This window comes from Martes martes, assembly GCF_963455335.1.
Source record: "Martes martes genome assembly, chromosome: X".
Classification (NCBI taxonomy): domain Eukaryota; kingdom Metazoa; phylum Chordata; class Mammalia; order Carnivora; family Mustelidae; genus Martes; species Martes martes.
The window spans coordinates 93,216,515-93,230,854 of record NC_137897.1 but is presented as its reverse complement, the minus strand read 5'-3'; the positions used below and the strand labels follow the sequence as shown (position 1 = coordinate 93,230,854).

At 41.1% G+C, this 14,340-nt stretch overlaps 1 protein-coding gene across 8 annotated transcripts in view; it reads right to left on the bottom strand.

The window, feature by feature from the left end:
- The window catches only part of MCTS1 (MCTS1 re-initiation and release factor), a gene marked incomplete at its 3' end in the record, with an annotated part of 44,478 nt that overhangs the window by 4,719 nt on the left and 25,419 nt on the right, over positions 1-14,340 (bottom strand). For 5 of the 8 annotated variants that reach the window (XM_080795108.1, XM_080795109.1, XM_080795112.1 and 2 more), the window contains 3 exons: positions 6,905-7,057; positions 6,263-6,360; positions 1,447-1,580 (listed from right to left, as the gene is read on the bottom strand). In XM_080795108.1, the coding sequence (XP_080651234.1) occupies positions 1,447-1,580; positions 6,263-6,360; positions 6,905-6,939 (267 nt within the window). In that variant the 5' untranslated portion in view covers positions 6,940-7,057. Of the gene's footprint in view, positions 1-1,419; positions 1,581-6,262; positions 6,361-6,904; positions 7,058-7,623; positions 8,201-8,244; positions 8,590-14,340 lie in introns of those variants that run through there. The other 3 variants (XM_080795106.1, XM_080795105.1, XM_080795107.1) reach the window with 3 other exon arrangements.

Below are 14,340 nucleotides of genomic sequence, written 5' to 3'. Positions count from 1 at the left end.
AGGTCCTGGGATGGAGCCCCAAATCAGGCTCTCTGCTCACCGGGGAGCCTGCTTCCTCCTCTCTCTCTGCCTGCTTCTCTGCCTGCTTGGGATCTCTGTCTGTCAAATAAATAAATAAAATCTTTAAAAAAAAAAAAAAGCAAAGGCTTTTTAAATTTTCCATTTAAGGGAAACTCCAGAACTACTAATCCACGACACTTAGAAAAATCATAAACATAAAAAAAACAAACCCTGTCCTCACAGAATTCTATTATCCATTTTCTCCACCTCACTTTCAGTTCATACATTCATTCAACGTTCCAAAAATATTTGAGTACCTATTATGTGACCAGTATCTATGTCAATATAAGCTGTTCCTAAGATATAAACATACACTTTATATTACCCCTTAAATACAACTGCCACAACAGAGGATACTGTCCTTTCGAGTACAGGACACACTCTTAAACCCACCCCAACAGCCTTCCCACTCCACAGTGATTTCTCTATTCCTACCAAGTATTTTCTCAGCCTGAAACAAATGGCCACTTTATCTATGACAAGACATCCTCCTGTCCAGATAGTTGACAAAAACCTAGTTAATCTAGAATATAGCTAACCACCGCTGTAGAAATGAAAATAATGCACAATTATTCAGCCATATCATTGAGTTTTAAGGACTACCTGAAACTTAAATATTTCTTTTTGAGGAAGTATGTTCTGAGACCCAGCCAACTTAAAAATGAACTTTAAAATGAAAGTTGGGAATTGTCCATATTTCCCACTACCCACTTCTAACACCCTACCTGATACTTAAGCTCTTTTCCCTTTTGAGTGCTTTTACTGCAGTTGTACATGGATAAGCCAACAGTAAAAGTAGCAAGCCGATGTCCAAAGAAGTGATCTAGTCATATCATACATCTCCTCTCCATTAATAATCAAGTTTTATTATTTTCTTTAAAGATTTTATTTGAGAGAGAAAGAGAGAAAGAGTGAGCAAGAAAGAAAGCACAAGCCAGGTTGCAGGGGGGCAAGGCAGGGGAGAGGGAAGCAGAGAGAGAGGCCCCCCACCCCCACCCCCGTGCAGGGGGCCCCATGCTGGGCTTGATCCTGGGATCGTGACCTGAGCCGAAGGCAGATGCTTAACCAACCAAGCCACCCAGGTGCCCCCATAATCAAGTTTTATACTGTGTCCTGAGTCTGATAACACTGGGCCATAACTGGGCTGCAATGCAGCTGGGACTCTTTTATTACTTGTTTCCATTTAACTTCTAAGATGGGACATAATTTAGTCTCAAGAAAAGATATTATTTCCCACATCTTGAAATGTAACCAGAAAGGGATGAGATAACAGTAACAGTAACCTCCAAAAAGTACATCTAATCTTCTCTTGGACAAAAGATCTTTCAGTAATGACAAAAATACTGTGAATACATTTTTTCAGCAGTTACAGCCTGGGAAGGATACAACAATTGTATCTACTACAGCAGGGTAAAGTTTAGCTCCAGGAGAAGTTAAGCCTGGACACATGATATTTGCTCCACTGAGTACAAATTTGATGGCTCCTTTATCAACTTGCTGGTGTGGCAGGATAAAAGGATCTAGAAGAAAAGAAATACATTACATAAATTAATGAGGCTAATGATTGAATAGAAAAAGGCAAAGGACATGAACGAATATTTCCCCAAATTACAGTATTCTGACAGATGCAAAATAAAACTAAAGCACCATCTTCACTTATCAAATTGGTAAATATTTTTTAAAGATTTAATTTCTTTCTCAGAGAGAGAGAGGCTGAGCATAAGCAGGGGGAGCAGCAGGCAGAGGGAGAAGCAGGCTCCCTTCTGAGCAAGGAGCTCGATGTGTAACTCGAATGTAGGACTCTGGGATCATGACCTGAGCCAAAAGCAGCCACTTAACCGACTGAGCCACCCAGGTGTCCCCACATTGGTAAATATTTTTAACAAAAGTAAACCCCAGTGCTAGCAAGAGTGTAGGAAAACTAGCAGTCTTATATGTTGCTAGAAGGCTTATAATTGGGTACAATCTTTCTTTAGGACTACTTGGCAACATGTATCAACAGCCTTGAAAAGGTTCAAACTCTTTGACTCAGTAATTCTATTTCTAAGACTTTATCCTAAGAAAAAATTAGAGAGGGCTGCCTGGGTGGCTCAGGTGTTAAGCATCTGCCTTCGGCTCAGGTCATGATCCCAGGGTCCTGGGATCAAGGCCCATGTTGGGCTCCCTGCTTAGTGGAGAGTCTGCTTCTCCCTGTGCCCCTCCCCCTGCTTGTTTTCCCTCTCTTGTCTCTCTCTGTCAAATAAATAAATAAAATCTTTTTAAAAAATTAGAGATACATAATATACTTAGGTAGAAATATATTCATTGCAGTACTACTCTTTATAATAGAAATAAATTGGAATCAACCTAAATGTCCAACAATAAAGAGATAAATGACTTAAGTATAACATACATAAAACAGAACCATATTTTTAGAGACTATGTAATACTCAGGTAAATGTTCACAATATAATGTTAAAAGAAAAAAAAAACAATTAAAAAAAAACCACCAGGGACGCCTGGGTGGCTCAGGTGTTAAGCATCTGCCTTCAGCTCAGGTCATGATCCCAGGGTGATGGGCTCGAGCCCCACATCCGGGTCCCTACTAAACAGAGAGCCTGCTTCTCCCTCTCCCTCTGCCTGCTGCTCTGCCTACTTGTGCTCTCTGTCTCTCTCTCTGTCAAATAAATAAATAAAATCTTTAAAAAAAAACAACCACCAAAGAGATCAGTGAGTGGTAGGGGTTGAGGGGAAGGAGCAAGGGACAAAGAGGTGGAGCAGAGGATTTTTAGGGCAGTGAAACTATTTTATGATACTATGATAGTACATAGTGATACTATAACAGTGGATACATAACATTATGCATTTGGCAAAACCACAGAATGTACAATGCAAAGAATGAACCCTAATATAAACTATGGACTTTGGTTAATAATAATGTAAGAACATTGGTTCATCAATAGTAACAAATGCAGTACATCAATATAAGATGTTAATAACAAGGGAAGGAGGGTAGGAAGTATATGGGAACTCTGTACTTTCTGCTCCATTTTTCTATAAACCTGCAACTGTCCTAAAAAAAAGAAACTCTATTAATTAAAAACTATTTAACAGAGTGCACAACTTCAAAAGGAAAAAATATATACATTTATACATACACCCAACATAGCAAATAGAGGTACCTGGGTGGCTCAGTCAGTTAACCTTCTGCCTTCAACTCAGGTCATGATCCCAGGGTCCTGGGATCAAGCCCCGCATTGGGCTCTCTGCTCAGTGGAGAGTCTGCTTCTCCCTCTGCCCCTCCCCCTGCTTGTTTTCCCTCTCTCTCAAATAAATTTTTAAAAAAAGAAATACACTGATATACTAGCTATGGTTATCTCTAGGTCATGGAAATACAGGTGATTTCATTTCTCTATTTTCCAACTCTCTATGAACATGAATTCCTTTTGTAATCTCAAAAAACTTATTTTTGTGTGTGTATGTGTGTCTACTAATAGTTCATAATCTAAGAAGTAAAGGCTTCCTGAAGGATTCAAAACTTTTTAGACCTCTCAGGGCTTTCTAGAAATAATAACTGGTAAAATTTATTCACTTTTTAAAAAATATTTTATTTATTCATTTAACAGAGAGAGAGAGATCACAAGTAGGCAGAGAGAAAGGCAGAGAGGGGTGGGGGGGAAGCAGGCTCCTGCTGAGCAGGGAGCCCGATGCAGGGCTCAATCCCAGGACCCTGAGACCATGACCTGAGCCGAAGGCAGAGGCTTAACCGACTGAGCCACCCAGGTGCCCCTAAAATGTATTCACTCTAATGCCCTACCACTAGCCCTCCTACTAGTTAGAGAACAAGTAAGTCTTCTTCCTACCGAGACCATATATTAAACATGGCTCCAAATTTAAACATCTTATTTAAAAAAAAGGAACCTGAATGAACGCATTTATACATAATTTGCTTTCTAGTTCTCCAACCTCATTGATACCTGCCCTTTAATAATATGATGATGATGATCCTGATCATGATAAGGACAATAATACACAGTAGTAGTGGACATTTTTTGCACAATTACTACATCACTACAGTGGCTATCTTATATTGAGCCATTACTGTGTTCCAAGCATTGTGTTAGATGCATTATATGCACAGTCTCATTTAATCCTCACAACCCTGGGAGATAATACAATATATCCTTTTTCTTGAAGATTTTATTTATTTATTTGAGAGAGAGAGAGAGAGAATGCAAGTGCACACAGGGGAGGAGGAGAAGGAAAGGGAGAGGATTCCAAGGAGACTCAGTGCTGAACATGGAGACTGATGCAGAGACAATATATCCATTTTAAAGATAAGGCAATAGGGATGCCTGGGTGGCTCAGTGGGTTAAGTGTCTGCCTTCGGCTCGGGTTGTGATCGGGTCCTGGGATCTAGTCCCAGGCTCCTTGCTCCTCAGGGACCCTGCTTCTCCCTCTGCCTGCTGCTACCCCCTGCTTGTGCACACACACTCCCTCTCTCATCTTCTGACAAATAAATAAATAAAATCTTTAAAAAAAAATAAGGATAAGGCAATAAAGCTTAAGCAAGTTAAGTGACTTGACCTGTTTAAGTGGCTTGGCAAAAATGACATGCGCTGGGAATTGAACCCAGTGTTCCTAACTTCAAGTATGCTTTTAACCACCATATTACTGTGCTTCTTGCAAATCAATAACTTTAGGATGTCCTAAAAGGTTGGTTCCTAGCAAAATATCATTAAATAGGGACATTCCTCTCTTCCAACATATTATGCAAAGTCTTAGCATAGAGGAAAACCATAAGAATAGTTCAATGAACACTTGGACACCATCCACATAGATTGAAAAACTGTTCATTAACCCTTTGCTCTACTTGCTTTATATCTTTCTATTTCTACACATGCATTTTGTCCTCCACCATTTGAAATTTCAGACATAATGCTTCACCATAAGTACATATCACCTAAAAATAAAGTCATTCTCCTAAATAACCACAATATTATCATACCTAAAAATTTAACACTAGTTGTACAATATCATCTTTAGCCAAACCATGTTCAAATTTTGCCCCAAGAGTCTAAGAAAGTGTTTTATGTCTTTTGAGGCAGGGGAGGAGGGCTTGAATTTTGTTTTTCAAACCAGGATCCAATCTAGATTCATGAAAGACATTTGAGCATTTTGTCTTTGTCCTCTTTTAGTTAAAAAGGAATAAATGTCATCAAACTGTCCTAATGTCACCAACATATTTTCATTTTAAACTTTTCCCATTGCATCAGGACTCAGTTTCTCTCCATTGTACTTTTTTAATCTGAGGAAATCAATACTTAATCAAATAACTGTAAATAATCCTTTCTAAATGATAAAATGCGTCACCTCTTTTAAGCCTCGCCTTACTGCTCCAGACCTCCGTTCGACCAGGTAACTCAAAATTGATCTTGTCTTACCAAAAACCAAACTCATTAAGTTACCACTACCATCTACAGAGCCCTCCAGCTGCTCCCTTCCTTTCTGCCTCTTGGCTGGAATGCCAGAAATATACTGGTTTGAAAAGCAGAAATTTTGACTTCACAGTTGAAAACCTCTTGTGCATGAGGATTGTATCTCCTTTGGATTTTCTTTTGTAATGTACTCAGTCCAATAATAACGTAGGTATGTAAGAAACATTATTTCATAACACCTGAGCTTGGCACTCAACTAACAGTAACTGGGACTCCCACAATTAGTCAATCCTTTCCTTTATAAAGAGTTATCTCTACAAGACAAATCTAGATACAAATTTAAAAGAAGGAAGTGCTCATAGCACTTATCACAGTTTGTGAATATATATGTATTTATCGAATGTATACACGTATACATGTGTACATGTATATATATGTAATTATCTAATTGTTATCTATTCTTCCAACTAGACTGTTAGCTTCATAGGGACAGGAACAATGTCTGCCTTTGCTTCCCATCATATTCTCAAGTAGCTAGCTCAGAGCCTGACACATGGTAAGTTCAATAAATATTTGCTGAATGAATGAATGTTCTTTCTTGGCCTTTCTGGAATGCCTAATGAGAAAATCTGCATTTTTTAAGATTTACCACAAGATGGGGATTCATTTTAGTTTTATATCCCTTATCACCTAGTATTAATAAATAAGTGAACTTCCAGAAGTTACTTTCAACTCCTTTTATATCTTTCCACGTCCCCAAATACATATTTTCTAACAAGACTTACATTTGTGAAGTAACCTTAGGGTTGGATAAAAAGGCCCTTCTCTTTGTCTAAAAAATAGTAATTCTCCATTTACTGTAAGGATTTCTATATGTTCATGGCTGTAAGACAAATGTCACAAAGTACCAAGTTAGATATTTTCTTTCTAAAATGAATATGCCAAACATCCTTTAGATAACAAAAAATATGAAACATACATCTACAAAGATACAGTAACCTCTTTTATATTTCATTAAATATCCAGGCAAAAAGAAACCACCGTTTAAATTGTTTCATCTACCATAACAGTCCAGTAGAGGAAAAAAAAGAAAAATATGACCTACTACAATTTCATTTCACATCTTATTATTTTAATTTCATCATTAGGTAATTCAATAAAACAAATATCTACAGTACAAACTGAAATAAATTCAAGTCTGAATAAAAACACTCAACTCTAATAACACAATCAGTACACAAAGCTACATCAAGAACAGAGAAACACTTGAAAATACAAATACTGATGTTTTAGTTATTCTATTTATCTACTTCTATAATTAATCTACCAATGGTTAATGTGAAAATAATTCCATTTATTATGAGTGCAATCTAATCATACAATATTCAGCTACTCCGAGCTTTATATAGAGAAAAATAAAGACTTACCATCGCACTATTTTGACAGGATCTTTCTTAGGCATGATTTGATTAAGCCATGGTTCAATACCTGGAAATTGTTCTATCAACTGGTTCTTAATACCCTTTATAACTGAGGTTTTCAACTGGATGCAGTTGGACACATTTTCTTTTTCATCAAATCTGTCAAATGATTTTTGCAAGAAAAAGGCATTTTCAAGCAGACATATCAAAATAGCTAAAGGTATTGTTTTAATTAGTCATCTATTCCCAAGTATTTAGATGTCTAAAAGAATTATGAAAAAAATTGTTTTTTAAAATATCATTTCCCTTTAATTCTGTCCAGCACAAAACCAGTGTCTTAAATACAATATTAAACTGTCATGTATACACAATAGGGGGGACGGTGCGGGGGGAGGATAGGAGGCATATTTCACATCCTAATCTGTAATCAGCTACACAAATGCCTTTCCTGGAAAACCCTTCTCAATTCTACCCAGGAAGAAACAGATCCCCACCTATAACAAAACCTGTGTGAAAAAAACAAAAGTAAAATAAAACAAAACAAAAAACCCTCAGGCGCTGAAACACAAAAGACCAACCCAAATATAACACAGAAAACTGGCCCCTGCTAGGCTATGCAATCTGCTGAGGTTTGTTGGTTTGTTTGTTTGTTTTTTAAGTGATGATGAGGATGATTTCTAAGATCCCTATTTATTTTTGTTCAAAATGTCATGCACAAAACCCACCTTCCTTTGCCCATGTTCCCCCTTTGCTTTTTGTGTCTACCAAGTCTGGAAGAAAAACCCACTAGGTAGGTTCCCAAAGAATTTTTGTCTTCCTTACACTGAATTGCCTATGGGGCAATCACGCTATTTTCAAGACAAGGTTAATCTGGCAGCTAGGCAATAGGCATGACAGGCCGCTTGCTTCCTGTCACCCAGACTCCTTCGTTCCCATGACCCAGGAAGTCAAGCCTTCCCTTATTCAGTTCATAACTAATAAACATATGGCAGTGAGTGCAGAGCTCTCCTCTGAGCTAAAGAGGATATACCCTTAAAACACAGTGCAAGGATGCGACTGGTAGAACCTAGGAACAGGGATAGGATTGGGAGAGGGGGCAAAAGAGAAAGAGGGCTAAGGAAAAAAGAAAATGAGGGTGGGAGGATCAAAACTCGATTGAAGATTAGGGATGGAAAGGTTACAGTGTTGCAAGTTTCGAGTGAGAGCCTAGTACTACAGAAGACCTTAGGGAATAAGGAAGGCAGGGGTGTGGGAGAGAGAAAGAGGTTCTTCGCTCTCGCCCTCTTCCCCACCCCCACCCCCACCCCCTTTGTGAGCAGCCGATGGAGTCCACAGCATGTCCTTACTTCTTGAACATGATCCAAGGTGAAGGGGGCGACGATAGGGAAGGGCCCGGAATGGGAACAGAGAATTGAATTAGCAAGGGTCCAGCAGATCCTCGTTACACGAGGAAGGCCGGCACTGACAGTCGGAGCTGTTGTCGTTATCCGGAAAGGGAGACAGCCAGCCGCACTTTACGGTTCTCAATGAAATTTGACTACTTCCGCTCCTCTGAACACGTCGGCGCTTTTGCCGACCCTTTTTGGGCTACAGATTACCCTCCTGAGAGGAGAGCTGGAAGGGCGGGACTACAGAAGGAAGAAGAGATAGAGCAATCATTCTAGCTGCAGGAAGAGGAAAATGAAGGGGGTGGGGTAATCAGTCAAGGCAGCATTTATGGCAGTTGCGTCAGTTACGGGCTCCTCAAAGGGCCAAGATTATTCCGTGTTTGGTTGCTACCTACTTATCCACCTAAGCAATTTTTTAGTGGGAACGTTTTTGTTCCCCGAGGCACTCGAATGGATCGGTGCTTACCAAACACCCGTGAACCCAGGAAAACCTCATGGCATCTTGTTAATGTATTCGTGGGCTTGACCACGTTTAGCAAGCAATAATACAGGATATCCAGTTAACTTTGAATTTCAGATAAACAATGAATATATATATTTTTAGTATGTCTACACCTCATGCAATATTTGGGACATACTTATATTTTTAAAATTTCCTTGTTATCTGGTTGTAATTAGGCGTCTGGTATTTTAATCTGACAATCACATTCACCGGCCACAGTGAGGTGCCCCCATAGAATTATTCACTAGGTTGCTGTCCCCTGACTCAACATACCTACAAGTTGGGCTATAACTCAAGGGAGCTAATTTCCCTGACGACAGAATGGCCTCTAGGCAAGCTATACAAGACTAATGTGACTGAAGAGGTAACGGTCAAAGAAACATGTTTTATTAGTTAATTTTAAAAAGAGAATCCAAAGTTTTGATCAGCAAACAAACCGTAGAAAAATACAAAACCTAACTAAACAGGCACCAGCCAGGCAGTTGAGTGGATGAGCACTCATCTATAAAACAAATACGCCAGTCTCTCCGGAGAGCAAATACTCTGTATTGGGGAGATGGGTGTTTGGAGCAATCATAATAAACGCTGTTATGTATTTGAATTGTACAACAAACTCACCTTGCCTTGATTCTATGGTAGGGACACTCTTCTGATTATAATTTGGTTTCCCATAAAGATCTCCCTGACAAGAATTTGCCATTTTTAAAAATTCTATTTATTTATCTGAGAGAGAGAGAGAAAAAAAATGAGCAGGGGAGGCACAGAGGGAGAAGTAGACTCCCATCTGAGCAGGGAGCCTGAGGAGAGGCTCCATCCCAGGACCCTGAGATCATGACCTGAGCCAAAGGCAGGTGCTTAACTGCTGAGCCACCCAAGTGCTCCGAATTTGCCATTTTCAATTCAAATCCTCATGAACAATTGTTTGTCTTTGTAAATTAATAAATTGTCATTCTGGTTTATACCTGTCTCTTGTGAATGTCCTTAGCGTGAATCTACATCAGCTCTGTAACATTTAGAATATTGAATTTATGAACATACAAAACTGAAGCCCAGACCCCGAGCTGTAGTTGGTGGTGCTACACTGTCAGGCTTCTTGCCAAACAGCTTTCCTCTCCTGGCACATCACCCTGGGAGCCTGCCATGTAACAATAAATACATTACAACAACAATAAACAGTCATTAAGTAGCTTGAGATGAATGGAAAAAAGAACCCATTGAATCTATACATGTTAACAGCATAGTAGTAACTATATATTCCACTAGTAAATAAAATTTAACTTGATAGACCCCAGAATTAAGAATACCTAGATGGACTTTCTACTTTCTTGAAACTGTTTGAGAAAAGTAATAATTCAAAAGTCAAATATTTTCAGTGCTAGAAATAATAACTGACTTTTAATTCTACAAAATCATGCATACTCTATCCAAATTATGACAAGTCTCATATGCATGGGACTAGATATATAACAACATGTACATACATGTTTTAATCTACTTTCATACACTCTGATGATCATAGAAACTGAATCTGAATTATGACAAATGCCAAGTTAGGTCATCAGTATTAATGAGGTATTTAGTTTTGTATGTGTGCATGAATACCTTCATTCATAACCCACCTACACAAATACATAAGCAGGGCCCGATTTTCATTGCAATGTGTTTCTGGTTTTATGTTGTAAATGGTATCATCATAAAGTGGATTTTTTTCCCCCAAGGTTAATTGGGGCTTTGCTTCTGACAAAGGACTCATCTTCAAGTGAATCATTGCTATAACAAACCATATATCATAAAAGAAGAAATACCCTAAACTAAACCTCTTCAAAACTTAAAATAATGAAAAAAAATTAAAATAGTGGTGGCACCTGGATGGTACAGTTGGTTGAGCAACTGACTCTTGGTTTGCACCCAGGTCCTGATCTCCGGGTCATGGGATTAAGCCCCACGTTGGGCGTGGAGTCTTTTTTTTTTTTTAATTTTATTTTATTTTGTCAGTGTTCCAAGATTCATTGTTTATGCACCACACCCAGTGCTCCATGCAATACGTGCCCTTTTTTTAATTTTTTTTAAATTTTTATTTATTTTTAAAATTTCTTTTCAGTGTTCCAGAATTCATTGTTTATGCACCACACCTAGTGCTGGGCATGGAGTCTTCTTGAGGATTCTCTCTCCCTCTGCCCCTCCCACTCGTGCGCTTCCTCTCTCAATCTCTCTCTCTCAAATAAATAAATAAATCTTTTAAAAAATTAAAATAGTGGAGTGCCTGGGTGGCTCAGTTGGTTGAGCATCTGCCTTTGACTCAAGTCGTGATCCCAGGGTCCTGGGATCCAGCCCAGTGCGGGGCTCCCTGCTCAGCAGGGAGCATGCTTCCCCCTCTCCTAGTTCCCCTCCCCACCTCTTGTGCTCTATCTCTCTCTCAAATAAATAAATGAAATCTTTAAAAAAATTAAAATAATGAACTTCATTTATTCATACAATAAGTAGTTATGAAGGACCTTTCTGTTTTAAACATACATACTCTCTGTACTGTAATTTGTGCATAAATGTTCTGTGCAACCTAGAAGGTTCTTCAGTGCACATGCAGCATGGAACACAGAAAACCCAAGTCTATCATATATTTTACGAAAATAAATAACCTAGCTATAATAAACATTAAATGTTCAACAATGGTATTTGCTTCCTTAAACTTTTGAAAGGATTTTTTAGGGTCATCTTGACACAAGGCTCTAAAATGCTGCCCAGGAAAATTTGCAGAAAGACTGCCTTTTCTTCTCCATAAGCTTCCTTGAGCAATAAGTGTGGCACCAAAACCCTTGAGCACCCAGTAAAGAGAGGTTTCTTTAGGAGCTAGGCCACAGCTCTGAACACTGGAGGAACTGCTTTCACTGCAAGAAAGAATTGAGCCACTGCCAGACCCCTGCTGGGCCTCACATCTCAGAATCTATAGCCTGTGATGTCTTACATTAAGGTCAATTCTCCCACAAATGGCCTCTCGGCCTTACACCTTAGAGCCCTCTGCAGCCTGGCTTTCTATCCCCACAAGGGCAAGGCATACCTGAGAATCACACCACTACCCCCACCACCAATCCCTCTGCAGAGCATAGGTGAGAAAATGCGCTGGGCCGGCCATTGCCTGAATCCTTCCATACAGAGCAATGTAAAGAACACCAACAAAACAGCAGCTCCCGCCTCCGGTGCCAAATACAGCTAAGTTTGGGGAAAGCTCAAAGCTTCCCATGTATCTAAGGACTGTAAGGAATAACCACCCTGCCAAACTTGGGACAAGTTGAACTTGTTTTTCTCTTTCACAGCCCAGTATGTAAGCACCCAGTTCAACTTATTTGCTATGTGACCTTGGGCAAGTGACTCGAATTCTGTGCCTGTCTTCTCATCTATACAATAAAGGCTCTACTTTATGAGGGTGCTACAAGGATTAAATGAGTTAATGCATGCAAAGCATTGTTACTTCTTTTTTTTTTTTAAGTAAGCTCTACCGTCAGTGTGTTTCTTGAACTCATGACCCTGAGATCAAGAGTCCCATGTTCTACCAACCAAGCCAGCCAGGTGTCCCTATTATTGTCACTACTAAATTACCGTATTGTTATTGTTTTCCCAATATCCCTCTGGGCTTCTTCTCCCCCCCGCCTGACCTGTCATTTTTACCTTAACTTCCAAGTGATTCTGCTGTGGCTTCTAGAACACCACTCTATGATTAACAAACTCTCCTACCATCCTCCAACTCATCCCTGAATATTCATGGCTTTCCCGTGAGGATGGAGCTTCCCCAGCAGACCTTTCAAGTGAAAGTGATTTATACCAATACATGCATATACTACCCAGTCAGGAACTGAGGTGGGCATCCTCTTCCAGCCCTATCACAACTTCCAGATAATTCTTCCTTCACCCTCAGGTGAAAAACCCCAATTCTTCCTCTAAGTTTCATACCATTTGGTTACACCTCAACACCTTTTCTCATTCACTGAATATGCTGGCATCTAGTTCACAGCCTGTCCAGTCCCCACTCTACCCCCATAAAGCATTGTTTACAAAAAGAAAAAAAAAACAAACCCTCCAAGACATGTTTCACCCATAAAGTGAAAAAAGCAAAAGTAAAACTGCATGCATTATATGGTCATACCTATGTTCTTTAAAAGCACATCTGTACAAGGTATATGTAAATACACCAAAAAATTTCTGGAAGAAAACACATAAAACTATCACTAGTTATTAAAGTACTGACAATGGCAGGGAGCTAGGGCCAAATGCCCTGGTCTCAGGCTTTGGGAACTCTCTGAGTTCCCCAAAGTTAGGGGTTCAGAGGGAACAGGGGTTAACCAAGACAGAGGAAGCAGCAGCAGGTATGATTTCCCCTTCCCCAGTGGCTCATTCTCAGCCCACCTGGCCCCTCAGCCAGGCGGCTGAGGGGGACAGGCGGTGGCCCGGCTTCTCTGGGGCCAGGACAGGGGAGAGACTCGGCCTCCCAGGGCCTGGGTCTGGGGCCCAGCCAGAAGGGCCAGGCTGGTCCTGGAGAACGGGTGAGCTGGCTCGGTCCGCCTCGGCAGCTCCAGGGCTGAGGGGGGCCAGGGCCTGGGAGCTCGGAGGCTGTGACAGCTGGGTGGGGCAGCGTCCCTGTACTGAATGTCTGAGCCCATTCCCCCGGGGTCCGGCGGGCCTGAATGCATCTCGTTTCAGACGGTGTGGGCACACTTCAGGAAAGCCTCTTCCCCGTGAGGGCACTAATGGCCAGGAACATAAGCTCATTCTCCTGGGCAAAGCGGGAAGCCTCCAGGAAAGTAAGCTCATGATCAGGGTCCAGGTCTTTCTTGAAGCCACATAGACGGGCCACGATGCGGGGACTAGCCAACGTGCGGGCGTCCGCTGGCCAGGCGGCCAGAGAGTTGTACCAGGCACCCATGCAGGGCTCCAGCCACCCGTCGGCAGCAACTCCGTGTCACTGACCCAGACGGCCCCCGGCTGGCTGTGGCCCAAACCCGGAGCGTCACAGTCTTCCCACCCACGTTGACCACCCGGGCTCCAAACTCCTGGCCGGCTGTGTGCTCGGAGCCCTGTTCGAACTTATCCTCAATGAACTGATGAAGCAGACATGATTTGCCAGTTCCCGCACTGCCAATCACCAGGAATTTGAAGGGGAGGTTGGAGGTCGCGGAATACGGCGCCCTGGCCCAGCCTGCTCCCCGAGGGCATCCGCTCCACTCCAGCTGCCGCACTGGCCCCTTCCTACTGCCAGGCCGGCGCCGCCACTTCATCTAGGGGATTTTTCTATGTCGGATCATAGATGAGAGACAGATAGATATGCTTCGATGCCTCTGATGGCTATAGAGCATTCATTGTATGTGCGTACCATAATTTAACTAGTCTCCTTCTGATTGTCACCTACAAGAGGACTGAAGGGCAGGATGGAGCCATAGAACTCCAAGCCTCTTCCACCTTCCACTGGCTTCCCATCATCAGGGGTCAGGGCCCCGTGCTCTAACACTTGTCTTAATCTCAAAAGTCCTCAACTCAACTATATCAACAGGAGGTCACTGAGG